The sequence below is a fragment of the Pezoporus occidentalis genome, unplaced genomic scaffold (assembly GCF_034315485.1).
Source record: "Pezoporus occidentalis ecotype Australia unplaced genomic scaffold, CSIRO_AGI_Poc_V1 ctg53, whole genome shotgun sequence".
NCBI classification, from domain to species: Eukaryota; Metazoa; Chordata; class Aves; order Psittaciformes; family Psittacidae; genus Pezoporus; species Pezoporus occidentalis.
In genome coordinates this window covers 4,841,579-4,866,561 of record NW_026915866.1, presented here as the reverse complement: position 1 = coordinate 4,866,561, position 24,983 = coordinate 4,841,579, and the positions used below count along the sequence as shown (strand labels likewise).

Below are 24,983 nucleotides of genomic sequence, written 5' to 3'. Positions count from 1 at the left end.
AAAACAAAAAAAAAACAGCAAAGCCCATCACTAAAAAACCCTACTAACGTTTCTCCCTTAAGGATAAAGGAAGAACTTGAACAATCTCTTTTTCTTTTCTTCTTTTTCAATAATCATCTGTCAGGTCTTTTAATTACATCTTTCCTTTTTTGGGGGGTGGGCAGGGATCACTCAGATTCAAATGCTGCAATGCTTTTAATGTAAGACATGGAAATCAAGCATGCTATATTGAAAGGAAAGTTTGAATGACTGATTATCAAGAACAAGGCGTGACAGATGGGTAACAGTACCACATGCTGCATTTCTTGGTTGTGCTGTACATACCTTTGGTACCTGAACAATGTCGGGTTTTTGCACAGAAGACACTCTGCAACAGAAAAAACATACGTATAAGTGTAAAAACATACATATAAGTTCTTTAATGTTTAAGCATTTCTCTCTTCCAAATCATCATGTCACCACAGATATATAAAACATCACATTTTGTTTCCTCTAAAGGAAACAGAAGTATTCAAGTAAAACCTACAACATTGTTGTTAACACGAGGAAAAGGCAAAACCAAACGGAATTAATTTATCCAGATACAGTGTTAGGAACACTAGGATCTATCGTCAAGTAATATTTTATTTATAAATTCATAATACCTCATCAGCAGTTAGAAGACTAATTTGCTTGTTTTCCTTCTTTTCGTAAGATGCTATGTCACGTAACTCAAAAGCTCTAGTCAAGTAAATTGCATTTTAAACAGTGCATAACCTTTATTCAGGCTTATATCAGATGGCTTCATTTTAGAACAACAACAAAAATCCTTCTGAAGGACTTAGGAAATTAAATAACACAGAAACTTTTTGCACAGTCTTTGGTCTTCAAGGGTAAGGTTAATGTCACTTGAACTCCACAGTACACAACAAAAAAATTTCTTCCAAACAATAGGTGCATTGAAACTACTATGGGGTGGTGGGAAGGAAAGGAAGTATCACAATGGAAAGGATTAATATGATAAAGAATTGACAGATTCTGTTATACCTGAAGTGAACTGACAAAATGTTACTGATAAAGGCATCTCACTTGATAGTTGGTTTGGGTTTGGTTTTTTTTCAGATTTGCATACACTTATATGCAAAAATACATACATACACAAAATTAAACACAAAATAAATAAACCAACCAGCAAAAAACCTGACACACTAACATTTTCTGCAAATATTGCTGCTGATACACTTGAATCTTTTCATGCTCTTTTGGTAGAAAAGTGCCTTCTTGCCACATTTCAAAACATTTCTGGCCATATTTGGTAACTGCTCATAAGAGCTGGCATCCTTAATGATCCAAGAACCAGAAATCATCCTGCCTGAACAACTACAGCTTCCGAGAAGTCTAAAAAGGGTTCTGAAGAACTGAAGCTGGAATCCCAGTTCCAGAAGATAATCTGCCAGGGAAACAAACACGTTTGTTTAATTGGAGATAGCTAACATATTACAATTTAAAACACCTCTATTATATAAACCTATCAGCTTTCCTATTTCCACCAGAAAAACACAGAGAGCTCAGATTCCAAAAACAGCAATCGTGTTGCAGGGTCAGTAGCTAATTTACAAAAAGGAAGATACATTAAAAACTACACGCTATATTTTGAGGAAAAGGAAAAAAAAAATCCACCATGAGAAGATCATCTTCTTCACTTTGCCTTCACCAGTTTTGCATTGCTGCTGACACACATTATGTCCACATCAACAGTGAGGGGGTTTTGTCTGCTCTGAGGAACAGGTCTGTTCTCCCCTTTCCCACAGGGTATGCAGCCTATATGAAGGCTGACCTCCAGCCCTCCAAAGCACGAGGGTGCATCATTAATCACTCCTAATTGCAGAGTTGTCAATTTGAAGCAACAAAAGCAAGCAAGAAGAAGAAAGTGCCAATACATATGGAAACTTTTCTTTCAAGTTAGAAGGAAACATGCATCTCGCTCCATATTTTAAGACATGTTTTTTAATACAATAACTTGGAACATTCTGTGTATTTATTAAGCTGATCTAAGAGTAAGAAGTAGAAAGGCATTCATTATTCAAGTCAATGACCATATTTCATGCTTGAGGAAAAAAATCTCTTTGCTTAATGCTGGACCTTGAAGTTTTAGTTTCATAAAAGGAACATACTTAAATATTATTTTGTTTTTACAAAATCAAATTTGAGTTTGCAATGGATGAAATTGCTCTGCATGCATCAATACAGCACTGAGAAAAATATATTTCAAACCACTATGTCCAGATGATCTCAAGACATACTCTTCAAAATTCATCTTCAAAAGTATCACACAAAGAGAAGGGTGGGAAAAAAGAGGTTGAAATGTGCCCAATGTTCTTTTAACACTGGAGTCAGAGAATGTAACGTTACTTTATTTCCCCTAAATACTTGAAACAAGGACATTAATTTGTGTGTTCCAGACATACTTCAAATAGTTTAATTTGGCTTTCTTGACTTCAGATCATAATCAGACTGAAATCTGTGATTTATCCTGTATCATATAAAGAAAATGCTCACCCAGCAAACTGAGCCACCAAGTTCTGAATGTGAAAAATGCATCGCTGTTAGACAAGACAGTACAAAAGGAAATGCTCACTTCCAGCTCCAGAGCAAAACACACCCAACAGTCATTAAAGAAAATACTTCCTTCAGGGCTATTTCCCTTAAGGTTTTGATAGATACTATCAAATTGCATAGGAAAAAAAAATAATTAAACTGCATAATCTTGCATATTTTCTTAGCTGTTAGCACATTGCTTGTCACCTAGCAATTAAACATATTAGGATTTCATGCTGGCTTGGTCACACTGAATGTATAATAACTGATGACAAAGGCATTCACAATGAGATGACACACTTGCTCTGTTACTACTTACTAAAAAAAAGCAGGATATTTTCTGAATGATTTAAAACTAACAGTTCAGTATATTAGTTTATGCACTATTTTCAACTGCATACAAACAAAGCAAAGACATAAATGCTCTGTGTAAATGCTTATTATAAACAACTTACACAAAAGACCTTGACAAATGGTTACAGTTTCAAGCTTCATATGAATTATTATAGACAAAAATAAAAGCAGCAGCCAACACTTACTGAAGGCCTAACACTGAAAATGAAAGCGCATGAAGTTTTTGCACAGGCTTCTACATCAAAGTCATTTATTCTTTTTTGAGGAAAAAAAGTGCTATATTTAGCCTGTGTAAACAGTTCATTTTGACCAAATGTGATCAAATTTGCTCTGTAAACATACCACAAGCCATTCCTCTCCAATGAATGCTTTTCATGACATTTAATGCAATTCAAAACATTCCAACATCCAGCACAGCCTTATTAGGAAAATGAATTGGTCTGCTCTTCACTGGAAGCAATATGCCCAGCAAAAACTATTCATTCTTTAAATTCCCCTTTTATTCATTCCAAGTTATTTCACCCATATTAAAAAAATAAAAAAGTACACAAGAAATTGAACAGAATTGCTCAGACTCTGGTGTAAGATACAACAAAAAGCTGCAAGACCTTCACAGAAACCTTCAGGTTGGAAAAGATCATCAAGTCCAACCCCAAACCTTTGGCTTTGGCAGCAGAATCTATGCCCTCAAAATCCATTGGTTAGATTTTCCTTCCCAAAACTTGATCTTTTAGTGATTTTGCCATTGTAGCCTACAGTTCTGTTTGTTTGCTTCATTTTTTTTCTAGAGAGCAGTGAGTTGTCAGGGGAGAAAGCTAAATGAAACTGCTTTTCATAAATTAGCCAACTCCTGGAAATAAGATGACAAGCAGAAAACGTTTAACATATATAACAAGCCATGACTTTCACCAGGGGTTATCTGAACAAAAACAAGTGCAGATGTAATTTAAAGCCCAGGAAAAAAACCCTAATCCAAATATTTCTTTTTTTTTCCTTAGACCCAAAGGCCCTTCTCTGTCACACATGTAATTCATTTCTTACCAACCTTGCTCTGGCTCAACAGAAAAGCAAAACAGAAAAGTGAAAACATTCTTCAGCTTGCTTCTTGTTGCAGCTTACACAGCATTAGAAATGACTGCTTTACATATGGTAATATAACATACAACTACATTTCCCACAGTTTTATAGAAACATACACATTGCCCCAGGCAACACCAGTCAGTAAATCAGCACTTCAGCAATCTTGCCAGGACAAGCACCTATGGCCTTGAGACTGCAAACTTCTGCCAATGCAAGGCAAAGCAGAGGCAGCAAAATTATCATTAAGTACTGCTCAGTAAGAGCTGGAATCTGTTGCAGTCACTGCAAAAATGAGATGACTTTTTCTTTTGCCTTAAGAAACACAGCAGTATTTTCAAATCAATACTCCAGTCATCATGCTTGCTAACATCCAAGCAAATGACTGTCAACATTTTATTTATTAAGTCATTCTCTTTCTTCTAGTTTACTATGGTAGTTTTCATTTAGCTGAACATACCAAATTATGACAAATATGGGAAAGTTAATTACAATCAAACAATGCAGATATCAGCACTGACTGCCGCCTGAAGGAACCAAATAGCAACTTCAAATCAGTGATACAGGAGAGAAGATGGGATGCATAATTGTATCTCAGATACCATACGTCTCCAGGAGTCTTGGTACAAGCATCCTATGCTGCAAACTAATTCTTACATAAAAAACACATTCTCTCTCTCTTACCCTACAAAATACATGCCGTAAACTTGAGATAATTCAAACATTAAAATGCAAACAGTGCAAGGCACACTTGTCTCAGCATTAACCAAATATTGAAGAGAGTTTCTGTAGATGCTCTATTTCTATGTGACATTTCAGAAAAGGATCTCTTCAGTCAGATGAACCACTTAAACCATTTTATAACTTTTGGGTTTGATGCTCTTTGATGAGGTATGTTTAATGAAGTATGCCCAGAATATCGGGATTTATTTCTGGACAGAATAATACCTTGAGATAATACTTCACACCTTCATTATATTTAGCCTAGGAGTATTAGCTCATGAATCACCTTCAACAAATTCTACATTCTCAATAATTTTCAAGAGGGAGAACCAACTTCATGTGCATGTCGGCATTTTACCATTGTTATATGTACTGTTGTTATACGCTATATAACACCTTTACATCCTCGTACTCCCCAGCACACCAGATTATGATAAAGCACTACATCAGGTAAAAGCAAGAAAAACTATGTTCTTGCTCACTGACTATTTGATATTTAGCCAAATCAAACTTATGCCCCCCTCTTAAATTTAAATAAGGTTCAGGATTTCACCATTATGTGTTAAAATAAACATTGCTGACATTTTAGGAGAGAAACAAGCTGCCCTCTGCTTTGGTATTTCTACCCACAAAGGATTAGTTGTTTTCAAGACCACCCAAAGGCCACTGCTCATAGTCTCATTCCTGTGGTCTGTGGCAACTTTACCAAATGCATTTGTAAAGAGAGTTTAAGTGCAGGCAGATAATATTTTATTCTATTAAAACAAAACCAAAAACCAAATAAAAAGCTAAGGAAAAAATAATGGGAGAATTCATCTCACCTTCTGATTGCCAGACTTTTTAAAACATGCTTCTTACTCCCATGAGGAAGAAGGCTTAGAAACCTGGAGAGCCCATGCATATGGCCAGCACTGGACATGGGGAGCAGCTCAGTCTGTACTCTACCCATGACTCCCCGGATCAGAGCCTAAACAGGTGAAGCACTCCCAGTACCAAGTATGGCCAGTGCCTTACAATGATGTATGGCTGTCAGTTGTCCTAGAAAAGTTAAAAAGCAGCCTATATACAAATGGTAGCTCGATATGTCTATATGATCAAGTTTGGTAAGCAGGAATCCCACCTCGTCAATCCTTGGTTACTCACAAGCCACAGGAAAAATAACAGCTTGTATGCAAGACCTCCTTTACATTACTTTCAGTGATGGAGGTTGTTTTCATCAGTTATAACCTGAATGTTTTCATTGATAAAAGTTTTCCTAAAGCTGTCTTGCTACATAACAGTATCTGCTTAACTGTTAAGTGCAAGAAACAAGACAAAACAACTATACCCAGGCTTTTAATAAAGTGAAATTTATTCATTTGGTATTCTTTAGAAGTGCTTACTAGATACTAATTCTAACACAGCAAGCTACCTTATAAAAATTGTCAGCTTAATAAAAAGCAGAAGCCTAAATGACTTTTGGACTTAGTCCTTCAAAAGAAACTTCGTATTTTCAGTCTGTCATCAAATCTAGGCAATAATTTAGGAGATTGAAAACTGACCACTAATTTTCTTTTTTTCCAGTGCTTTCCACAATGTTTACATTAGAATCACAGAATGGTCTGGGTTGGAAGGGATCTTAGAGATCATCCAGTTCCGGCACTACTGCCATGGGCAGGAACACCTTCCACTAGACCAGGCTGCTCAAAGCCCCATCCAACCTGGCCTTAAGCACTTCCAGAGATTACCTCCTTTATTTAAAACACAGCACAAATAAGCTTAAAAGTGCAGTCATATCTATTTTAACTGGGATTGCATGACACAGTTCCCCAGTCCCAAACATATCCTTATTATGGATTTTTACCTCCTTCCCCCTTAAGCACGTGCTTATGAACACAAGTGTTTGTACAACTCTTTTTCTCTCAAATAAAGAATCTGGCCATTTAGAGAGATGTTAGATTATTATATTTTATGTCTTACAGGAGCTAAGCATATCCCTCCTCCCTGAAGCAGCTCACCTATCCATGGCTACATGAAAAAATGGGAAATGTAGTGAACCAAATAAGACAAGAACTGTTTCTGAGATGTCAGGCAACAACACCAAAGAAGACCCATGTCCCTCACTAGGTCACTAGGATGGGGGGAAGTGGTGTCACCCATACAGAGCCCAGAAGCACTACGTAGGCAGCTCTGGCCAAATCCCAGCTGCTTTCTCACACTTCCCACTTCTTAATGACTTCATGATGATATGGGAACAGTATGAGCAACCTAAGACTATAACTTCTGAATTTCCACCTGCGGCATTCAGAGCTGCACATCATCTCAACTATGTGGACTTGTAGAGAACCTGCTGCAACTGCATGACTGTCATGAAAATCGCTGAGCTTGGAGATGGTCCAGAAAAGCCAGAGGTCACCAATAAAAAAGCATGATGCTATCTGCATCTAAAAGGATGAATTCCATTGGTTTTCATAGGATATGCTGTGGTTTTAATTCTTCTTTTTAAGGTCAGGAACACTATTAAGCATTTTTCTAACTCCCAAGTATGACCCACCACCAAATGAGCAAGTTTTCTTTCCTATCTGGCCCCTCAGACACCGCTTTCCTCCCTCCCACACCACCCCAGTAGTGAGGAATGAACATCTGCCCTCGAAGTGCCTGAGCCCAGGGCCTGACTGGCAAACTACCACCAGGACAACCACAGGCATTTCCACTGCAGGGATACTGCAGCCAGCACATACCTGCACCAGTCTTCACTGCAGCAGAAATGTTTAGAGGGGTGGCCCCCAGGCTGTCCCCCAAGGGGACACTACCACAGGTGGTGGTGGCTGTGAACAGCAGAGCTGAAGCACTATAAACCATTTTACTAAATTATTACAGGATCCATTTAATGAACATGCACTTCCCAGAAGAAGTTAACTTTTCTACTACAGGTCCTCACTTTTGTTGACCTTTATCATTTCCCTGTATTGTTTATATGCTTGTGTATTTAAGTTCACTGGCTTAGCAGCATGTATAGCAGGTCTAATGTGCTGAGAAGAGTTAGAACTGTCTCGAAACCACGGTCTACTATAGCTTTGGATATCTAACAACTTCAATTTGAAAAAAGCCTTAGACGAAAACCTCCAACTATTGCATCTAGAAGACCTCAAGTTAGCCTGGCCAACAGCTCTCACCACACCTTTAAGGGGAAGCCATCAAAAGAGCAGCTGCCAGAGTACAAGCTCCAACTGGAAGTTATTTTGTTTCCTGCAAAAGCTAAGCATGAAAAACTCAAAAAGCAGCAGTGATCTCAAATAGTTAATTCCTGTAGTCAACAAATCAGACAAGGAACCAATTTACTGGAAATGCTAACACTGATTAAGTAAAGGTGCATAAAGCAGAGCACTGTAATTCTGTCCCTTGCAACAATGGTGAAAGAAGAGACACATTAATAAGCCCATCTGACTCAGCCTGATCCAGCTGATCCAGAGTTTCCCCTTCCCACAGTCTAGCTTTAGAAAAAGTAGCTTTTATCCTTCTGGGCTTAAATACTTAGGGAATAACATTCACAGCACATGAAGCAATTAACTGCTTTTCTGGGCAACTAATCACTGATGCAAAACAGACGCAAAACATCTGATGGTCACAAAACCTGTTGAGATTTTTCACAATGCTGCAAACATGACTTCAGCTGTAATGCAAGACTCGAGTAAGTGAGCAATGTTTGACAGGCACAATGTGTGTTTTTATTACCTCATGGGGTTTTGTGGTTCTGTGCCACAGACATGACTTTCTACTGACAATACCCTGGAATTTCTCAAAAGCAGTATTTTTTTGCAAAACTGGGTGGAAAAAAAAGAGCCCAGAAACAGTGCAGCTGTGCAATTCAGCTATTAGTAGATGTCTAACTCTGCCACTACCATTTACCTTTCTATTAGGTGATGTAACAGATACCTATCTAGGTAAACTTGCTTAGTAATGGCTCTCAACTTGTATTTATCCTTGTTTCAGACCTGTATTCCTGAAAACCTGCGTGCTTTTCCCAGCATTACCAAACATCCCATTTTTCTCATGCTGTTACGCTTTCATGATAGTACCACTATCTTTCAGTAAGACCTTTATTTTCCAAACAGCCAAACATTAATATAGTTTCATCCCACTCTTTACTAGAGAAAAAGGTAGCAAAAGCCTTATCGACGCATCAGGGACACTACAATTTTGATTCTCAACAGCTGAGAGATATCTTGCATGGCAGAGGACAGGTTTTATTTACAGCATGTCTCTTTTTTCTTGTGAGTTGATGCTTAGGAACAGTTTATCTAACACCACCAGTCAGTTCACCCATTTACCTTAGGTTTTTTCTAGTCTTTACAACGCACATTCACAGAGGTGCAAAATTAACTATCTGAAATCAAGAAGACAGTTACCTGTATAAGTACTAAATATACTATTTAGCTAGTTTAAGCTACCTTGGAACTATTTTCAGCATATGAAGGGCAGAGTTCACATTAAACTGTGTAAGCTTCTTTTAATCCATTTAGAGACAACTGTCCCTTGACAGATCATCACATATCCTTTTATAATTGAGGAATGCCTGCAAGTTAGCATCATAAACCATGCACCTTGGAGAGACGTGTTTGCCAAAGGAAAGCAACAGGTGCAGGGCACATTGTGTATTTGAAAAACAAAAGTGTAAATAGAGAAAAGTAACATCACTTGCAGCACCCAAACAACCAGATGAGTGTTTACAAAGGGAAAAATGACACAGATTACACAGTGGACTGAAGTATGATGGACTTGGGCATCACTAAGTCAGATAAACTGCGTGTACATTACCAGATTTTGAGCCATAGGGAACCCATAGATGAGAGAACCCATTCTTAATACTGGGATAACAGAAGCAATATTAAGTCAACTTTAAAAAGATTTTAAATAAATGCCATTAGATATGTCACTCAATCCAGATTATGTATCAAATACACCCCCGCCCCATCTTCTGAGAAAGGGGACAAAAGTTTCACTCTCAAATATATTCACACACTACTCAAGTTCACAGGTAAGAACAGTCATAAACTAAGAAATGTTTCAACTTTCCTGAGTGCAAGCTTTTCCATTTATCTAGACTTGGCCGGGAGCGCAGAAAGCACCACCACTCACGCATGACTACCGAGCGACTGCCAAATCCCAAAGCTACTTTCAGGTTCTGGGAAGTAAATCAACAGGGCTTTAGAAACTATTTGATCAGAAAACTTTTGGACCTGGGTCAAACTGCTATTCTTCAAGTTCACTGTCCTTCTGGCAGTCTTAGGAAATTATTGAGTTCAATGGACACTTGACTTCACACTAGCATTGCAGACTCAAAAGCAGCAGCCAGAAAGTTTTGCTTAATATTTGCAAGGGGTTATAATTGTCTTGCTTTTCTGGTTATCTTCCTATTAACACTTACCTTCACATAACTATGGGGGGGGGGAGGGGAATAAATTTATCAGTGTTCCAAATCACTACAAACAGTACAGTCATGACAGCCTCAAGGAGATTTTAATCAGGCTGTTTGTAAATTAATAACACAGTCAAATCAGATCTGTGCTGCTGTATTCCTTTGGAAATTACGGTGCACATGAAGCACATGAGGCTTCCAAAGTGAAGCTTCTCATGCAGAGGCACAGGTTTCCCCTGTATTTTCTATCCTGAGACCTTGACAGCTTTACACTTGGTCTCCTCTGCATGACATAACTTTCTGCAGTTGAACTGGAGGCTGCTGGAGACATCTTGTAATAAAAACCCAAGGGGAACACATGGCACAAACAGCATGAGGACAACTATGATGACAAGACTGGTTTCCATCATGGTGAAAGAATTTCTACATCTTCACGTTCCAGTCCTCAAACACTCACTGGCACAAAACATGCCTCACCAACAGGTACAGAATAACATTAGCTGTTACTAACAATTACTTTTATAGCTACACACCGGCATACTAGAGGAGGCTAAAGCAGCTCCAAGACTTTCTCCATTTTGCCACTGGTTTGTTACACCATAACAATTAAGTCACCTTCAATTTTCTAACCTCTAAATCATCCTATGTTTAATGCTTTTAAATTAAAATAACAAGTACAAAACAAATACCTTGGGTTATACAAGGAAATGTAAAATAAAGGAATTTGTAGGAAAACAAACACACAAAGAAAGTGATCAAACTACCTCTATCATCTCAGCCATATGAGAAATTTGCCACACATTTTGCAGGCAGTAATGCTATGTATTTCTTAACAAAAATATGCCACCCAAAACACTAAAAGATTTTTGCAATTAAGAGCTGACACCTCTCAATTTTGTGTTCAATCACTTGGACAGGAGAGCTTTGAGTGTTTCATGCCCTCATACCACATAAAACCCTGTCCAGTAACTGGATTAAGTTGCTGGTACATACCACTTAAAGGGTCTCACTTTCTCAGTGAATTGAATGTAACATTTTCAGGCTGCCCACACAGGGCCAGTCTTGCTCTAACACAACTAGTATAGATGACATAAAATCAAAGCGAGCAAAACTTGAGAAGTAATTTAGTACCTGCTAAGAGAGGAGCAATCCTTCCAAGAAAAAAAAAAAAAAGTGATTCTTCCATATCTAAACTTACCATTACCTCTTCTGATAAATGCCTCACAGAGCCTAGATTCCATGGAAAAGAGTCAGAGTTGTCCTAACACACAGCAATGGACAGCTCATGTTGACACATCCAGGTACCTTGCCCTTCAATACTCTTGCCTACTCCCTTGTAAAATAGCTAAAGATTTGGCTAAAGCATTTTTTCCCCTTCAGAATAATGAGCAGCTAAACACAGTATACAGTGAATAGCAATCAAGCTGAAAGAGAGGATTAGGTATTTCTATCTCAGCACTGCTTATTCTGCAGGTACACCTAAAGCCTGTGAGGAGGTAGCACTGCAAAGTACTAGACACCATACACACAAACACTATATAACTTTATTAAAGCAATGCTTGTTTTCAGACAACACAGCAAAGATCCTTGGAGCAGGATACTGTTCATTTGCTGTGTGAAACTGGAGCTGGATTACTTTTTTTAAATGTCTGAGCCTGCTTATACTTTCTACTCTCTTGACAGGATACAATCAAGGACCAATCTCCTCAGATGAATGCATTCCAAATGATTATCTGTATTCTCAAAACAAACATACAGATATACCCATGAGTAATATCTGGACAAAATACATGCATTCTGGGGCATGGAGTAGTTTTAACAGCTGTTTAATGCAGCTGTTCACAATTACTGGCATGCGTTGTGAGGCACTTTGATTACTGCATGTTTAATCTATATATAAATGCATTATTTTGCTGCTCAAAAGTTTGGCATTTAGATGGTATCTGCAAGGCTTCAAAACTGAAGTCTGCCTATGATGCCCCAGCTGGCTATTTCAGAGTGTGCCAACAGAATTAAAATGTCACTAAAGATCATGCCACTCTCTGAGGTATCTGTGTTATTTTAAGAAGTGAAGATAAACTGGCCAGCTTCACATTGTTTCCATGAATCTTTCACTCAATAATTATGGATGCAGCTTAAAATAAATGGGCAGGTCAACAGCACCACAGCTAGTGGTGACTAGATAGTGAGCCCCTTAACTTCAAAGGGATACTGGATGAGTTGCACAGATCAAACCAGGAATAGGTAGAAAAGTTTCACCTGAGACTGTGAATGGTAAATCACCACCAGTCATACAGAAGATACCTACAAACTCTCTCACAGGTAATAGCAAGAAAATGGAGAGCAGCACTGGGGAGAACATTTAAATTAGTTACCTGAAATACAAGAACTCTGAAAGCATAGCTACTGACTGCAGAAAACACTCATTCCAAACAGTTATACACTAATTCGATCCTGAAAACTATTGTTATATGGATGCTGTTTTACTAGAAGATGCTGTCCTGGTAGGCCATGGCGAGGACTGCAACTCCATAGTCTACTGCTTGAAGACATTTTTCAGAAGAGGGGAAAGTCATAGGACCCAGCTACTTTCTACCACGTCTTTTTGGCATCCATTTGTCTTGGAGCTAGGAAATACACAATGTGAAACACTGGTCTCCACACTGTAAATTGAACACTGGTCTCCACACTGTAAATTGTGCTTCTTGAGTGATCTCTTTGGACAAAGATGAAAAGCTCAACTGTCCAGACATCTTTTCTTAATAATGCATTTATGTTAAGCAGACCAGGGACCAGCATTATTTGTCCTGGGCCAACTCCTATCTCCAAGAGGAAACATCCACAAATGAGGGAAAAACGACATCAATGAGCTGTGGAAAGATTAAGATTTCTGCAGTCTCATGTAACAATGGAAAGCATTTCTTCACAGTCCTGAAAAACATTCTGTGTAATCTCACAGAGCTTTGGTTGAGTACCATACTTTGGAAGCCAACAAAGTTTGGCCACCTTCAATCTCCATATGTGATAGTCCATGGTCATCTTGACTCCTGAAGGCTGCACAAAGCCTGATTGTTGGAGAGCTCTCAACAGTGCTGGTCCTTGCCTATCCAAGCCTTTCCTATAGGCTTGACCAGCCCTAGAGGTGAAGAGAGTTAGAAATGATTGCAACTACAAGAGGTCCCTAATACCACACTGAAAGACTACCATATCTATCATGACCATCATCATCCGGGTCCTGCCCACTTCTACCAGTTTCTTCCCCTTTCTACCAGTTTTTCCTTTTGCTTCCCCTGCCTGACCATTAGCAACCTACAGTGATATAAAGCAGGGAATAGTATTAGGCCACTAATTACATATACTGAGTCTTCAGTATCAACAGTTGGACTAGGTCTGAAAGGTCTTTTTCAACCTAAAAGGTTCTACAATTCATTTTCCCATTTTTACTTAACTGGGTAATAGTAGCAAAGTCTGACAGATGGACTGTAGGAAGATCAATTTAAAAACAAAACAAAAACCAACCAAAAAAAAACCCATAACCCTCCCCCACAAACAAAAGTATGCCACTCAGACTGCCAGACAGACAGAGAAAAAAGGAAGAATGCTGAAGATGTCAAGAGGTAATGCAATGATTTGGTGACTCATTGTGAGTCTTCTGTGGTGTTTAAAAAAAAAAAGAAAACAGCAAGACCATGGTGCATCAGAAGAAGGAGCAGATGAATTCTTAGCATTTTTTAAGAATGAAATCATTTGGGCAAATTATACAATGAATAGGGGTAATGAAGAGTCAATATCTAATGTTCACAATTACTCCAGCTCACCCACACTTCCTTTTGGCCCCACCCACAGTGGGCAGCTATTCATGATATCTTAATAAGGAGACATTCTCTAGTGCTCATGCACTGGGGAAAGAAAAAGGAGATAAAATCCACCTCATCCAAAAAAAAATATCCATGATCAAAATTAAAGATGTATCTTTAAAACAAAAGTTTGCCATAAAATTATATCCACAAAGCCACATAGCCTCCTTCATCTCTCTTTTGTAAAGAAAGAAAAGAAAAACAAAAGGCACAGTTTTAGCAGTGTCCTTTATTCAAATCTTGATCAAATATGTGCCGTGTTTGCTAATTACTGGCTTATGGCAGAAACAATTCAGGTCCAGCCCTGCAAGGTATTATGTTTCTCCAGGAAAGCTCTTAAATGCCTCAGGCTCCATTATCTTTACCAGCAGATTAAGGCTCTCATTAAACGAAGAACTGCTTTTTTCACCACATGAAAAGAAATTTAAAATTTAATAAGTATTTTATTCCAAAATGCATTTTTAATTTCTAATATAAAAACAAACCAACATGTAAATTAGGAATGCATTCTCCTAAATCTACCAGATTATACCACTTCACGATTCCAAAATACATAGTTCTGATTTCTCCAACTATTTCCCCCCACACACTTTGAAATTATCACGGTAACATTGAATTAGTATATTATTAATTATTTTATCACTGGCATGCTACCTCCACTTACCTTTATGCATTCTGCATGATAGAATTAGTAAAGAACAAATTCTGCTTATAAATTGCAACAACTACATTGTGTACCACTATAATACTTTTACAGCCAACGTAAGGAAGAACCATTTGGTGACCCATGGATTTCATTCATTAGGAAGTCCTGGAAACAATTTTCACTACATGACACACGTAGCTCTCCTCAGTCCCATTTCCTACCAAAATACCTGTTATGTGATAACTGAGATTTAATACTTTTTTTCCTGTTTGTTTTTTTAATGACAATGTTTGCCTGAGCTGTGCTGAAACTTGATTTTGTTCAAACTTCCACATGAGCCCAAGATACCCATTCACAGCACTGTGCCACCTTAGTCTAACAGCCTGGCCACAAGGGGAAGAACTTAAGTCTGCCCTTGCTCCAACTTGCTCAAATTGCACTAAAAGCTTTCTGCTTCCTTTAGGCAAGAGTTAGAGATACAAAAATCCCACAACCATACTCTCCTTGTAATTAAGCTATTCAATGTTGCTCCTGTGTAGGCATCTCCAAGAGATGTAACGCACAAATACTAGCCCCAGCATTCACTTAGCTGTCTCACTAACAGGGTGATCTCTTATGGGTTAACAAGACTTTGTGGAAAATTTCTGACTTGTCAACCCATTACCTTCCTTCCAAAACTTGGAAAGGAGATAACTGGCAACTCTTTTGGCCAGGGGACTCCAAGATGACTCGTTAACAGCAGGCACACTTATAAACTGCAGTACTTGAAAGGCCTTGAATGGAAAATATTACACATTTTTGTGCTTGCAAAAACTATTATATATTATACTTAGCCCAGTACGTGTATTTTAGTGACTCCATGTGTCACTAAAACTCATATTCTGCTCATGGGGAGTGGCTTTGTATGTAAAGGAAAAATAATCTGTTAGTAATTGAGAAGCATTAGCTACCTCTGAAGTCACTGTGCTCATTAAAACTTTGGCTTCCTAAACTCTGTAATATATTTTAAGAATGTATTCCACATTCCATTTTTTGCATGGAAGCTTAGTAGTCAAAAAGGATACTACATAGTCAGTAGACTAACTACTCTGGGTTTGGTCATTTTCCCCTCCAAAAGATACTGAGCATTAAAAGTTCCCTCTACTGATGCTCACATTATTTCCATAATTCATTCCCTTCTGCCAAGATGCTCTCTTGTATAGCAGCAATCAGTCACAGCTTAAACACAAACAACAGACTAGGCCAAAAAAGCAAGCTCCCCCACCCCCAAAACAACTGCCACTCAGAAAACCCGTTTAATTGCCTAGTGAAAACTGTTCCAAGCAATAAGCAACAAACAACAGCTTCAACAGTCTCACCCGCAGACATTAACTTTCTATAGGGTTTGTGTATCAGGCAAAGGCTTGTAATCTCTCAAAACTTCTCTTTTTTTTTATTTTGGAAGATTTTGTGCTCAGCTACATCCACATAAAAATAACTTTCTGAGGTTTTTTGTTTGTTGATTTGGTTTGGGTTTTTTAAAGTAGTATTTTAATTGTTTCTTGGTAAGAGTTAGGAATGTGAGGAAAACAAAGCTGTGCCATAATTCAGCAGACATTAGAACCTTGAAAGTTGTAAAGCATTACGAGGAATATCAAAGATCCCAAAATATGGAGGCATATAAATCTGTTGTGAATTTAAATGTAAGAGACTGAAATCATTTGCAAATTTCATTTTAACAGACTGTGCTCAGTTTACACAGTCTACAAGAATGCTGGAAAAAAGCTAAACCCTAATTTTGTGCCAACATTTTCTAAAGTATGCACCAAACACTTTGTTAGCATCAAGTGCAATTCAGCCTAAACTGAAAAAATAGGCAAGAATCAGAATAATTTGCACAGTTTATAAGAGAAGTAGTTATCATTAAGTAAAAAAATAAATAAATGAAACCAGGTTCAGCTCTGGTTCAGGCAGGCAAGACTCCCCCACACCTGCCTAAATTTTTAAGCGGGCAAATTACTAGCCAAAGTGTTCTTGATATGTTCGTAATAAACTTTTTTTCATCCCTATACATTTACTGCTTTTGGTTTTACACTTTCATGGATCAGAAGCAAAGGCAAGTCTTCATCATCTTGTATTTTTGCAGAAGAGATGGTCATTCAGAGATACGAGCCATCACTAACATCTCTGTGCTGAGGATGTGCCACAACTTCTCCTGAAAGTTACCTTATCTTTCCGTAAAAGTTTCCTCATTCTTTGAAACTTATTATTCTTTCTCAGAATTGTTTCCCTCCTGCTCTGACATCTGTTTTCACCTTTATATCTAGATTCCCACTTCTTAGAGCTCTCTGAAATTGGCAGCAAACTCTTCCCTTATATTAATTAGCTTCCCCGCAGTTGGTGACTGCAAGGACCTGACCAGTAGCCACCAGTACCAGTGGTGTCAAGACAGTGGTGTCAAGTGGTAGCCGGTGGTATCAAGACAGAGGACTGTGGAGCAAACACCAAACAAATGCAGCAGGTTAAAATGCAATTAAAAACATTTACCAAGTCGAGGTACTGTCTTCCAAACCTCCCTACTTATTACAGAAAGGAAGGAAACTTTTTCTTTCCAAGTGCTTTTTGGGCAGAGGCTCAAACATAGGAAGTAAAGGAGGGAAGCATGTCCTCCAGGGCTCTACCCCAGCTGGGAACCAAAGTCCTTTCAAGACCAGAAATTGCTGCATCTCAGTGATGACCCAATGTCTTTGCAGTTGATCATGTGCACAAAGTACTTTTTTTTTTTTCTGGTGGGAACAAGGATTCAGTTGTGACTAAATTGATTTGTCAGGTGAATCCTTCAGACTTTCAAGTCTTGAACCACAGAGTTGACAGAGGCTCAGATCTGGTACAGATCCTGCCAAAAGCAGGAACGGCATATAGAAGTGGGTAAAGAAAACTGAACTTTTTTTCTGAACAACTCACTGTGCATTAGGTGCAAGTGGGGATACACTGTGCACAAAGCTGGAGGGAAGGGCAATTAAAAAGCAAAGTATCAATGTGAGAAAATACTTTCCATCCGCACACAGCACATCTTCATCTTGTTAAGACTCTCTGGGATGAGAGTATTGTTGCTAGATATATGAAACAACGCCCATAAGATACCAATTTAATTATTAGTTACAAGTGTTTATGATAATCAAACCCACATCTCTTGTGTAAGCACCCAGGTTTTCACCATGAAGGGGTTACTAAGGTATAGTTTAGTTCTCACCCCCTTCCTCTGCTGAATCACCAGATACCAGCCACAACGGGTCCGGATACCAGACTAACAGGCTCACTGATCCAGTACACTCCTCTAAGACAAAGCAATCCCTACAGTTTTTCAATTCATTCTTTGTTGTTCAGGCTTACTGTTCTGACCAGAACATATCCACTGAAACACATCTTATTCATTGTCAGGCCAAAACACGTCCTATCAGAAAATGTGAGGCAGCTAGTAGGGATGTAAAAATCAGTATATAGACGGAGCTCTTTGCTATTCATATTGAAATATGAATAACTTCTAACACTGAAATAACAGCAGAATCACATGTTGAAACTCTTGGATCTACACTTACATAATATTATCTACTATCAGGGAAGCAAAAAAATATAAATGATGCTGCAGTGCTTATGGAGTATCAGTGACTGTCACCTTGAATACCATGGAAGTCTATTAGAAAATAAGGAAATTATATCCAGAATGGCATCAAAGGCCTCCTGGGGAATAATACTCCATGAAAATCACTTCAAATGAAACAAAATACAACAAAATCCTAATAATATCACTTTTCTGGTGGCTTGCTATAACTCATTAAAGAAAACAAAACAAAACTACATTCCCTTTGAGGATTATTTCTGAATGGGAGGAAGAAAGTTACCAAAAGAACTTCCTGAAACACAGCTATGACCCCTTTCCTCAGAATAACTAAAAAGCAAGACATAACCAGGAAATCACACTAAGAGCAAACAATACTGCTTTCCTGTCACCCATTTAAACCCATAAACCGACACCACACATGCACCCCACATTCCCTGAAGAACCCCAGCACGCCTTTCAGCATCATCTGTGTAAGCAAGAGAGATAAGGAAAAACAAAAAGCACATGGAACAAACTTCTATGGCTGCTACAGGTCTTCAGAACAGTGGTGTGGCCCAAAGCACCTGGGATATGACTACAGAAAGACTGATTTGGTATTGCACTGTCAGCTGAAATCTTCCCCTCATGTAGGAAGTTGGCACTTCTTTCTGTTAAATAGTTTTATTGCACATCACATAGATACCAACAGTCAGCAAAATTAGCTTCTGTGGTTTTTAAGAGATTTTTTTAGGCTTCCATAATACCTACTGGCTTAGTTCTGTTCCCACATTCCTAAAATACATGTATATAATGATAAGTAGAATTAAAGATTGCTTAAGGAAGAATTACACCTCTTCAAAGTGGGTATGTTTGAGCATGCATTGCATGTTCTTCTTCCACTCTTCAACAGCAGTGAAAAAGCTTTTCAACACTGGGAATGTAAATCAACTTAAAAGATGAGCAAAACTAACTTGAAACATTTGCACCTTGCAGATTACTGTTAGGCAATAATCAAACCCCTAGGAACACTAGTTACCATCAGAGTTGTTTAATCCTTATAGCAGAACAATAGCAGAAAGCAATTATTTTCATGTCTTAAATGTGGGAATTAAAGAATACAGTCCATGTAATAACAACAGATGATAAACATCTATTCTTTCGCTAGTCCCAACATATCAGAAAGATACGCATAGTTTTGGACCTTACAGTAAACATTTATAGGGTCAGCAAAACCCTTTTCATTATTTGAAAAAAAAAAATAATACTAAAAAAAATCTTCACTTCTCTCTGAAAGCAAGCAATTTAAAAAGTAAAAATTAAGAGACAAAGCTCAGAATTAGATTCTGGTGTATTTGTCAGATGTCAGTGCTATGCAACAACTTGTACAAAGCAAAGGCACAGACATTTCTCACTGGTTAGGCCCTTTAGTTACCACTTGATCCACTGCAAAGAGGTGGGGACTTATGGGATCCAACTCTTTCTCCCTGCATTTTCAGTGACGGACTCTCGGATTACACAAGACTTGCAAACCTCCTCCCGCAAGCACTCGCTACCCTTCAAATAATGACACCCCAACTCATTTCCCATCCAGCAGCTTATAAGGCTCTATATATCTATAACATCTGAGCTATCCTCCCAAGTAACCTCTCAACTGGCCAACCCTTGTTCCATTGAGGACCTGAACTAGGAGGGCAGGAATCCTGAAAATTTCTCCCAAATTGAACTTATAGGTCCCCAGCTTCCAAGAGGAAATTACTTGATGCTGGCCTCCTTATTTTCATACAACATGAAGATGGAGTTTTGAAATATCCTCCTAATCTGAGTGCCCTCTGGTTCAGCCCACCAAAACACTACACTCAGACAAACCCTCAAAAGCATAATGGTAAATTTGCCACAAATGCTGTAACTCAGAGATTCTATTCTGCATTTCTCTGGGGGCAAACTGAACATAAAATAGAAAAACAAATAACAACAACAAAAAAAACCCTCACAAAACACACACACATTTCATGTTTCTTCTTCAAGCCTTACCAAATTAAATACTTAATTCCAGGGCTGCTCCTTTGTTTCATTTTATTTGCCTCCCTCCTCCCTTTTTTTCCTTCTGTGGTGGTATAAATCATGGGGTAGAGGGAAATTGAAGTAAAAAAAGTCTTTAAAGTTGAATGAAATATTTTGACACACAGTAAGTAACGATCCAAGATCAGCATCTGACATTGTCCACTATATATATTTGTATTCCTATGTTATATATTGTATCAACCTCAAGAAACTGAACCACCTTTACAAATCCTCATCTTTTGCAGCTCTTAGAATCCTCATGGAAGGCTCTAAAGAACACAATGTGAAGAAAGCTGCTATTACTTAACTATCGCTTACTCCCACCCATTTTCCTGGCAGATGGGGAGGTATGATCCTGCAAAGTCACTGAATTCCATTTTTAGGCTGCAAACTTCCATCTTCATCCTAGCAATTCTCCTTTGAACCTCCAGGCAAGTCTTTAGTTTGTCAGGTTCACTGAGCTGCAGCATGTTTTGTGGTTCACCTAATTGCTAGCTGTCGTGCAGCAAAGGGCTGTATGCAACAGAAGATTCTGTATTCCAGCTGGAAGCAAGAGCTGTACCCTTCCATTTGTTCAGTTTGCGGGCAGGTTTTCCAAAGGCATGGCTTAGCTAGCAAAACCTGTTCAGCAGCTGAATTAGGAGCAAAAGCTTTCTACCTTGCTTCCAATTAACAAAAAACCCAAACAACCCCATATGCTTTTATACCAAGACACCTTTGTATGCAAAGAAGAAACCAGCATCATTCATTAGCTTTGAATTCTTTGGATAAAGTTTTACCCAATGCTGCTTAATTTCAAAGCCAGATAAAACAGGAGAACTGAAGATGACTCAGTTGCTTACACTGCAATGTACAGCATTAAAAGCCACAGGCAAAACCCTTTCACAGCTTTAGGAAAGCTCTTGTTAAGATGCAAGGGTATGAGCTTGGAAGGGTTTGGGTCAGCTGTCACCCTGCACTTGGGCACACAGCAGCAATTGCAGCTTCAGATGTGGTCAGAGAAGGCACCAGCCCGCACTCTGATAAGAGAAGGAAGTCTTCTACACAGCACCAACACCAGCAGAGCCAAGAGAGGTGAAACGGCCAGACTCCAGACCAGCAATGCCTCACCTCCACATCCTGAAGCTGGCCTTCACAGAGCTCGCAGGAATTTGAAGAACCTGCACAGAGTTGACAGGATTCACCTCCAAAGGCTCAGACAGAGATTCTTCAAATTTGCATATAAGAAGTGGCTTTCTCAGCAGCATCCACTTACTGTAAATCAGACAGGAGCATTGGTCCTGAAGTGAGGTTCCTTACAGGCCTAAAGGTCAGGCTGGCAAAAGCACCTGGGAGTTCTCATGCTGCAAGGTACACAACCTTGGATCACCTCCTCCTCAATGAGCTACATACCGAGCATTTCCATCAGCTGCCATTGAGTGCAGCAGGCTGGGCAAGCAACAGGTCTGTGTGGATTGTCTCCTCATCCCCATGCCACAGAGCGAACCCCAAAGTAGCAGGATGAGGGTCTGACAGGGCAAGCAGCCCCACACCACATACACACATTCCATTACACTTTCGTAGTAAAAACTGCTTCCAGTGCCAAACCCCAGTACAAATATACACATCTCTACAGCCCCACTGACAAGTCTCTCCTGCCCTTCCACACCCTCAGGAAAACCTTCTGAACACATGTGAGTTAAGTGCTGCTGAAATGGAGATTTTAGAGATCATGAGGGGGACTGCAGAACAAGTCACCATATATTTCAATCAATACACTCTGAGCGCCACATTACTTACTTCACCTTACTACTTTCCTTGCCTGGTCATGAAAGCCCTCGTCTGCAGCCTTAAGTGATATAGTTTTGGTTTTAATGGAGACTTCCCCATTACCACATTTTCCTATTTCTTCATGCCTGGTTTTATAACCAGAATGCTTCTTTGGGAACACAGAGTTCCAAAAACATCCTCAGGACAGTGAGAAGAGCGTGCAGCAACCTCACTGCCCTGGAATTCAAAAAAGCAGACTTTGGCCTCTTCAGGAACCTGCTTAGTAAGGTTCTATGGGATAGAGCCCTAGAGGGCAGGGGGGCCCAAGACTCTTGGGTGATATTCAAGGATCACCTGCTAGAAGCTCAGGAGCATTGCATCCCAACTAGAAGGAAGTGCAGCAGGAGGGCCAGGAGACCTCCTTGGATGGATAAGGAGCTCCTGAGGAAAATTCAAATGAAAAAAAAACAGGCTTATAAAAAGTGGAAGCAAGGACAGGTGGCATGGGAAGAGTACAGGGATGTTGTCCGGGAAGCTAGGGACCAGGTTAGGAAAGCTAAGGCCCAGTTAGAATTAAACTTAGCTAGAGGTATTAAAGATAACAGGAAGGGATTCGACAAGTACATAGCAAATAAAAAACAGACTAGGGACAACGTGGGCCCCCTCAGGAAGCTCTCGGGAGAACTGGCTACACAGGATTTGGAGAAGGCTGAGGTTCTCAATGACTTCTTTGCCTCGGTCTTCACTGGCAAAGGCTCTGACCAAACCACCCAAGTCTTGGAAAGCAGATGCAGGGACTGTGAGAATGAAGACCTTGTGCCCACTGTAGGAGAGCATCTGGTTCGAGACCATCTTAAAAATCTGAACGTGCACAAGTCCATGGGTCCTGATGAGATCCATCCGTGGGTCCTGAAGGAGCTGGCAAATGAAGTTGCGAAGCCGCTGGCCATCATATTTGAGAAATCATGGCAGTCAGGTGAAGTTCCCAACGACTGGAAAAAGGGAAATATAACCCCCATTTTCAAGAAGGGGAAAATGGATGACCCGGGGAATTACAGACCAGTCAGTCTCACCTCTGTGCCTGGCAAAATCTTGGAGCAGATTCTCCTGGAAGGCATGCTAAGGCACATGAAAAACAACAAGGTGCTTGGTGACAGCCAGCAGGGCTTCACTAAGGGGAAATCCTGCCTGACCAATTTGGTGGCCTGCTATGATGGGGCTACAGAACTGATGGACAGGGGTAGAGCAGTTGATGTCACCTACCTGGACTTGTGTAAAGCGTTCGACACTGTCCCACACGACATCCTTGTCTCTAAATTGGAGAGACATCAATTTGATGGATGGACCACTCGGTGGATAAAGAACTGGCTGGACGGCCGCACACAAAGAGTTGTGGTCAATGGCTCAGTGTCCAGCTGGAGACCAGTAACGAGTGGTGTCCCTCAGAGATTGGTGTTGGGACAGGTCTTGTTCAACATCTTTGTCGGTGACATGGACAGTGGGATCGAGTGCGCCCTCAGCAAGTTTGCCGATGACACCAAGCTGTGTGGTTCAGTTGATACCCTGGAGGGAAGGAATGCCATCCAGAGGGACCTCGACACACTTGTGAGGTGGGCTGATGCCAACCTCATGAAGTTTAACCATGACAAGTCTGCAAGGTCCTACACCTGGGTCAGAGCAATCCCAGACACAGCTACAGGTTGGGCAGGGAAGAGACTCAGAGCTGCTCTGCGGAGAAGGACTTGGGGGTGTTGGCTGATGAGAAAATGAACATGAGCCGGCTGCAGTGTGCGCTTGCAGCCCAGAAAGCCAACCGTATCCTGGGCTGCATCAAAAGAAATGTGACCAGCAGGTCGAAGGAGGTGATCCTGCCCCTCTACTCTGCTCTCGTGAGACCTCACCTGGAGTATTGTGTGCAGTTCTGGTGTCCTCAACATAAAAAGGACATGGAACTGTTGGAACAAGTCCAGAGAAGGGCCACGAGGATGATCAGGGGACTGGAGCACCTCCCGTATGAAGGTAAGCTGAGGAAGTTGGGGCTGTTCAGCCTAGAGAAGAGAAGGCTGCGTGGAGACCTCATAGCAGCCTCCCAGTATCTGAAGGGGGCCTATAGGGATGCTGGGGAGGGACTCTTCATTAGAGACTGTAGTGACAGGACAAGGGGTATAAACAGGGGAAGTTTAGATTGGATATAAGGAGGAAATTCTTTCGTGTTAGGGTTTTGAGGCACTGGAATGGGTTGCCCAGGGAGGCTGTGAATGCTCCATCCCTGGCAGTGTTCAAGTCCAGGTTGGACGAGGCCTTGGGTGATATGATTTAGCGTAAGGTGTCCTTGCCCATGACAGGAAGGTTGGAACTAGATGATCTTAAGGTCCTTTCCAACCCTAACTATTCTATGATTCTATGAAAATATAATAAAACGAGTTGTAATATGCAGAGCAATACAGATCCATACCTGCATCAATCATTAAGCTGGTGAGATTCATTGCCCAAACCTCTACTGCTTTGAGCTTACAGGCTACCTAAGACTTGGAAAACTGATTCTTTTTTTCCCCCTAAAAGTTCACCTGGGAGTTTTAAGTCTTCAAGTCACTGAGATGCTGGCATTTGGCAGGGAGGAGGCCATGACCATTTAGATCAGCAACAGATCAGAAATGGGTTAAGTGTTTTCTACTGCAACTTTCAGAAGAATCTGTGGTTAATACAGAAAGTTCAACAGGAATGCTTAAAGTCTCACAGGGCTATATGGGGCTCCACTGAGAGAGCTACCCAGAACAGCCACCACCTCAAAGCTTAGAGACATTGACAAAGGAGAGAAGTGACACTCTGTTTGGGAGGCATTATTTTTCAGCCAGTTTCTTTTCAGGCATAATTACTGAAAGCTAGTATTAATGACTGAGGGTAAAAATCTAGCATTGAGGAGTAAGTTGCCTAAAGTTTTGACTAGCAGCTAAACTGTCA

General features: G+C 39.9%; 1 protein-coding gene across 6 annotated transcripts in view; it reads right to left on the bottom strand.

Annotated features, from left to right (window-relative positions):
• Positions 1 to 24,983, bottom strand: part of PDLIM5 (PDZ and LIM domain 5) — a 125,909-nt gene that overhangs the window by 55,401 nt on the left and 45,525 nt on the right. For all 6 annotated transcript variants that reach the window (XM_062637617.1, XM_062637618.1, XM_062637619.1 and 3 more), the window contains exon 4: positions 325 to 367. In XM_062637617.1, the coding sequence (XP_062493601.1) occupies positions 325 to 367 (43 nt within the window). The remainder of the gene's footprint in view (positions 1 to 324; positions 368 to 24,983) is intronic.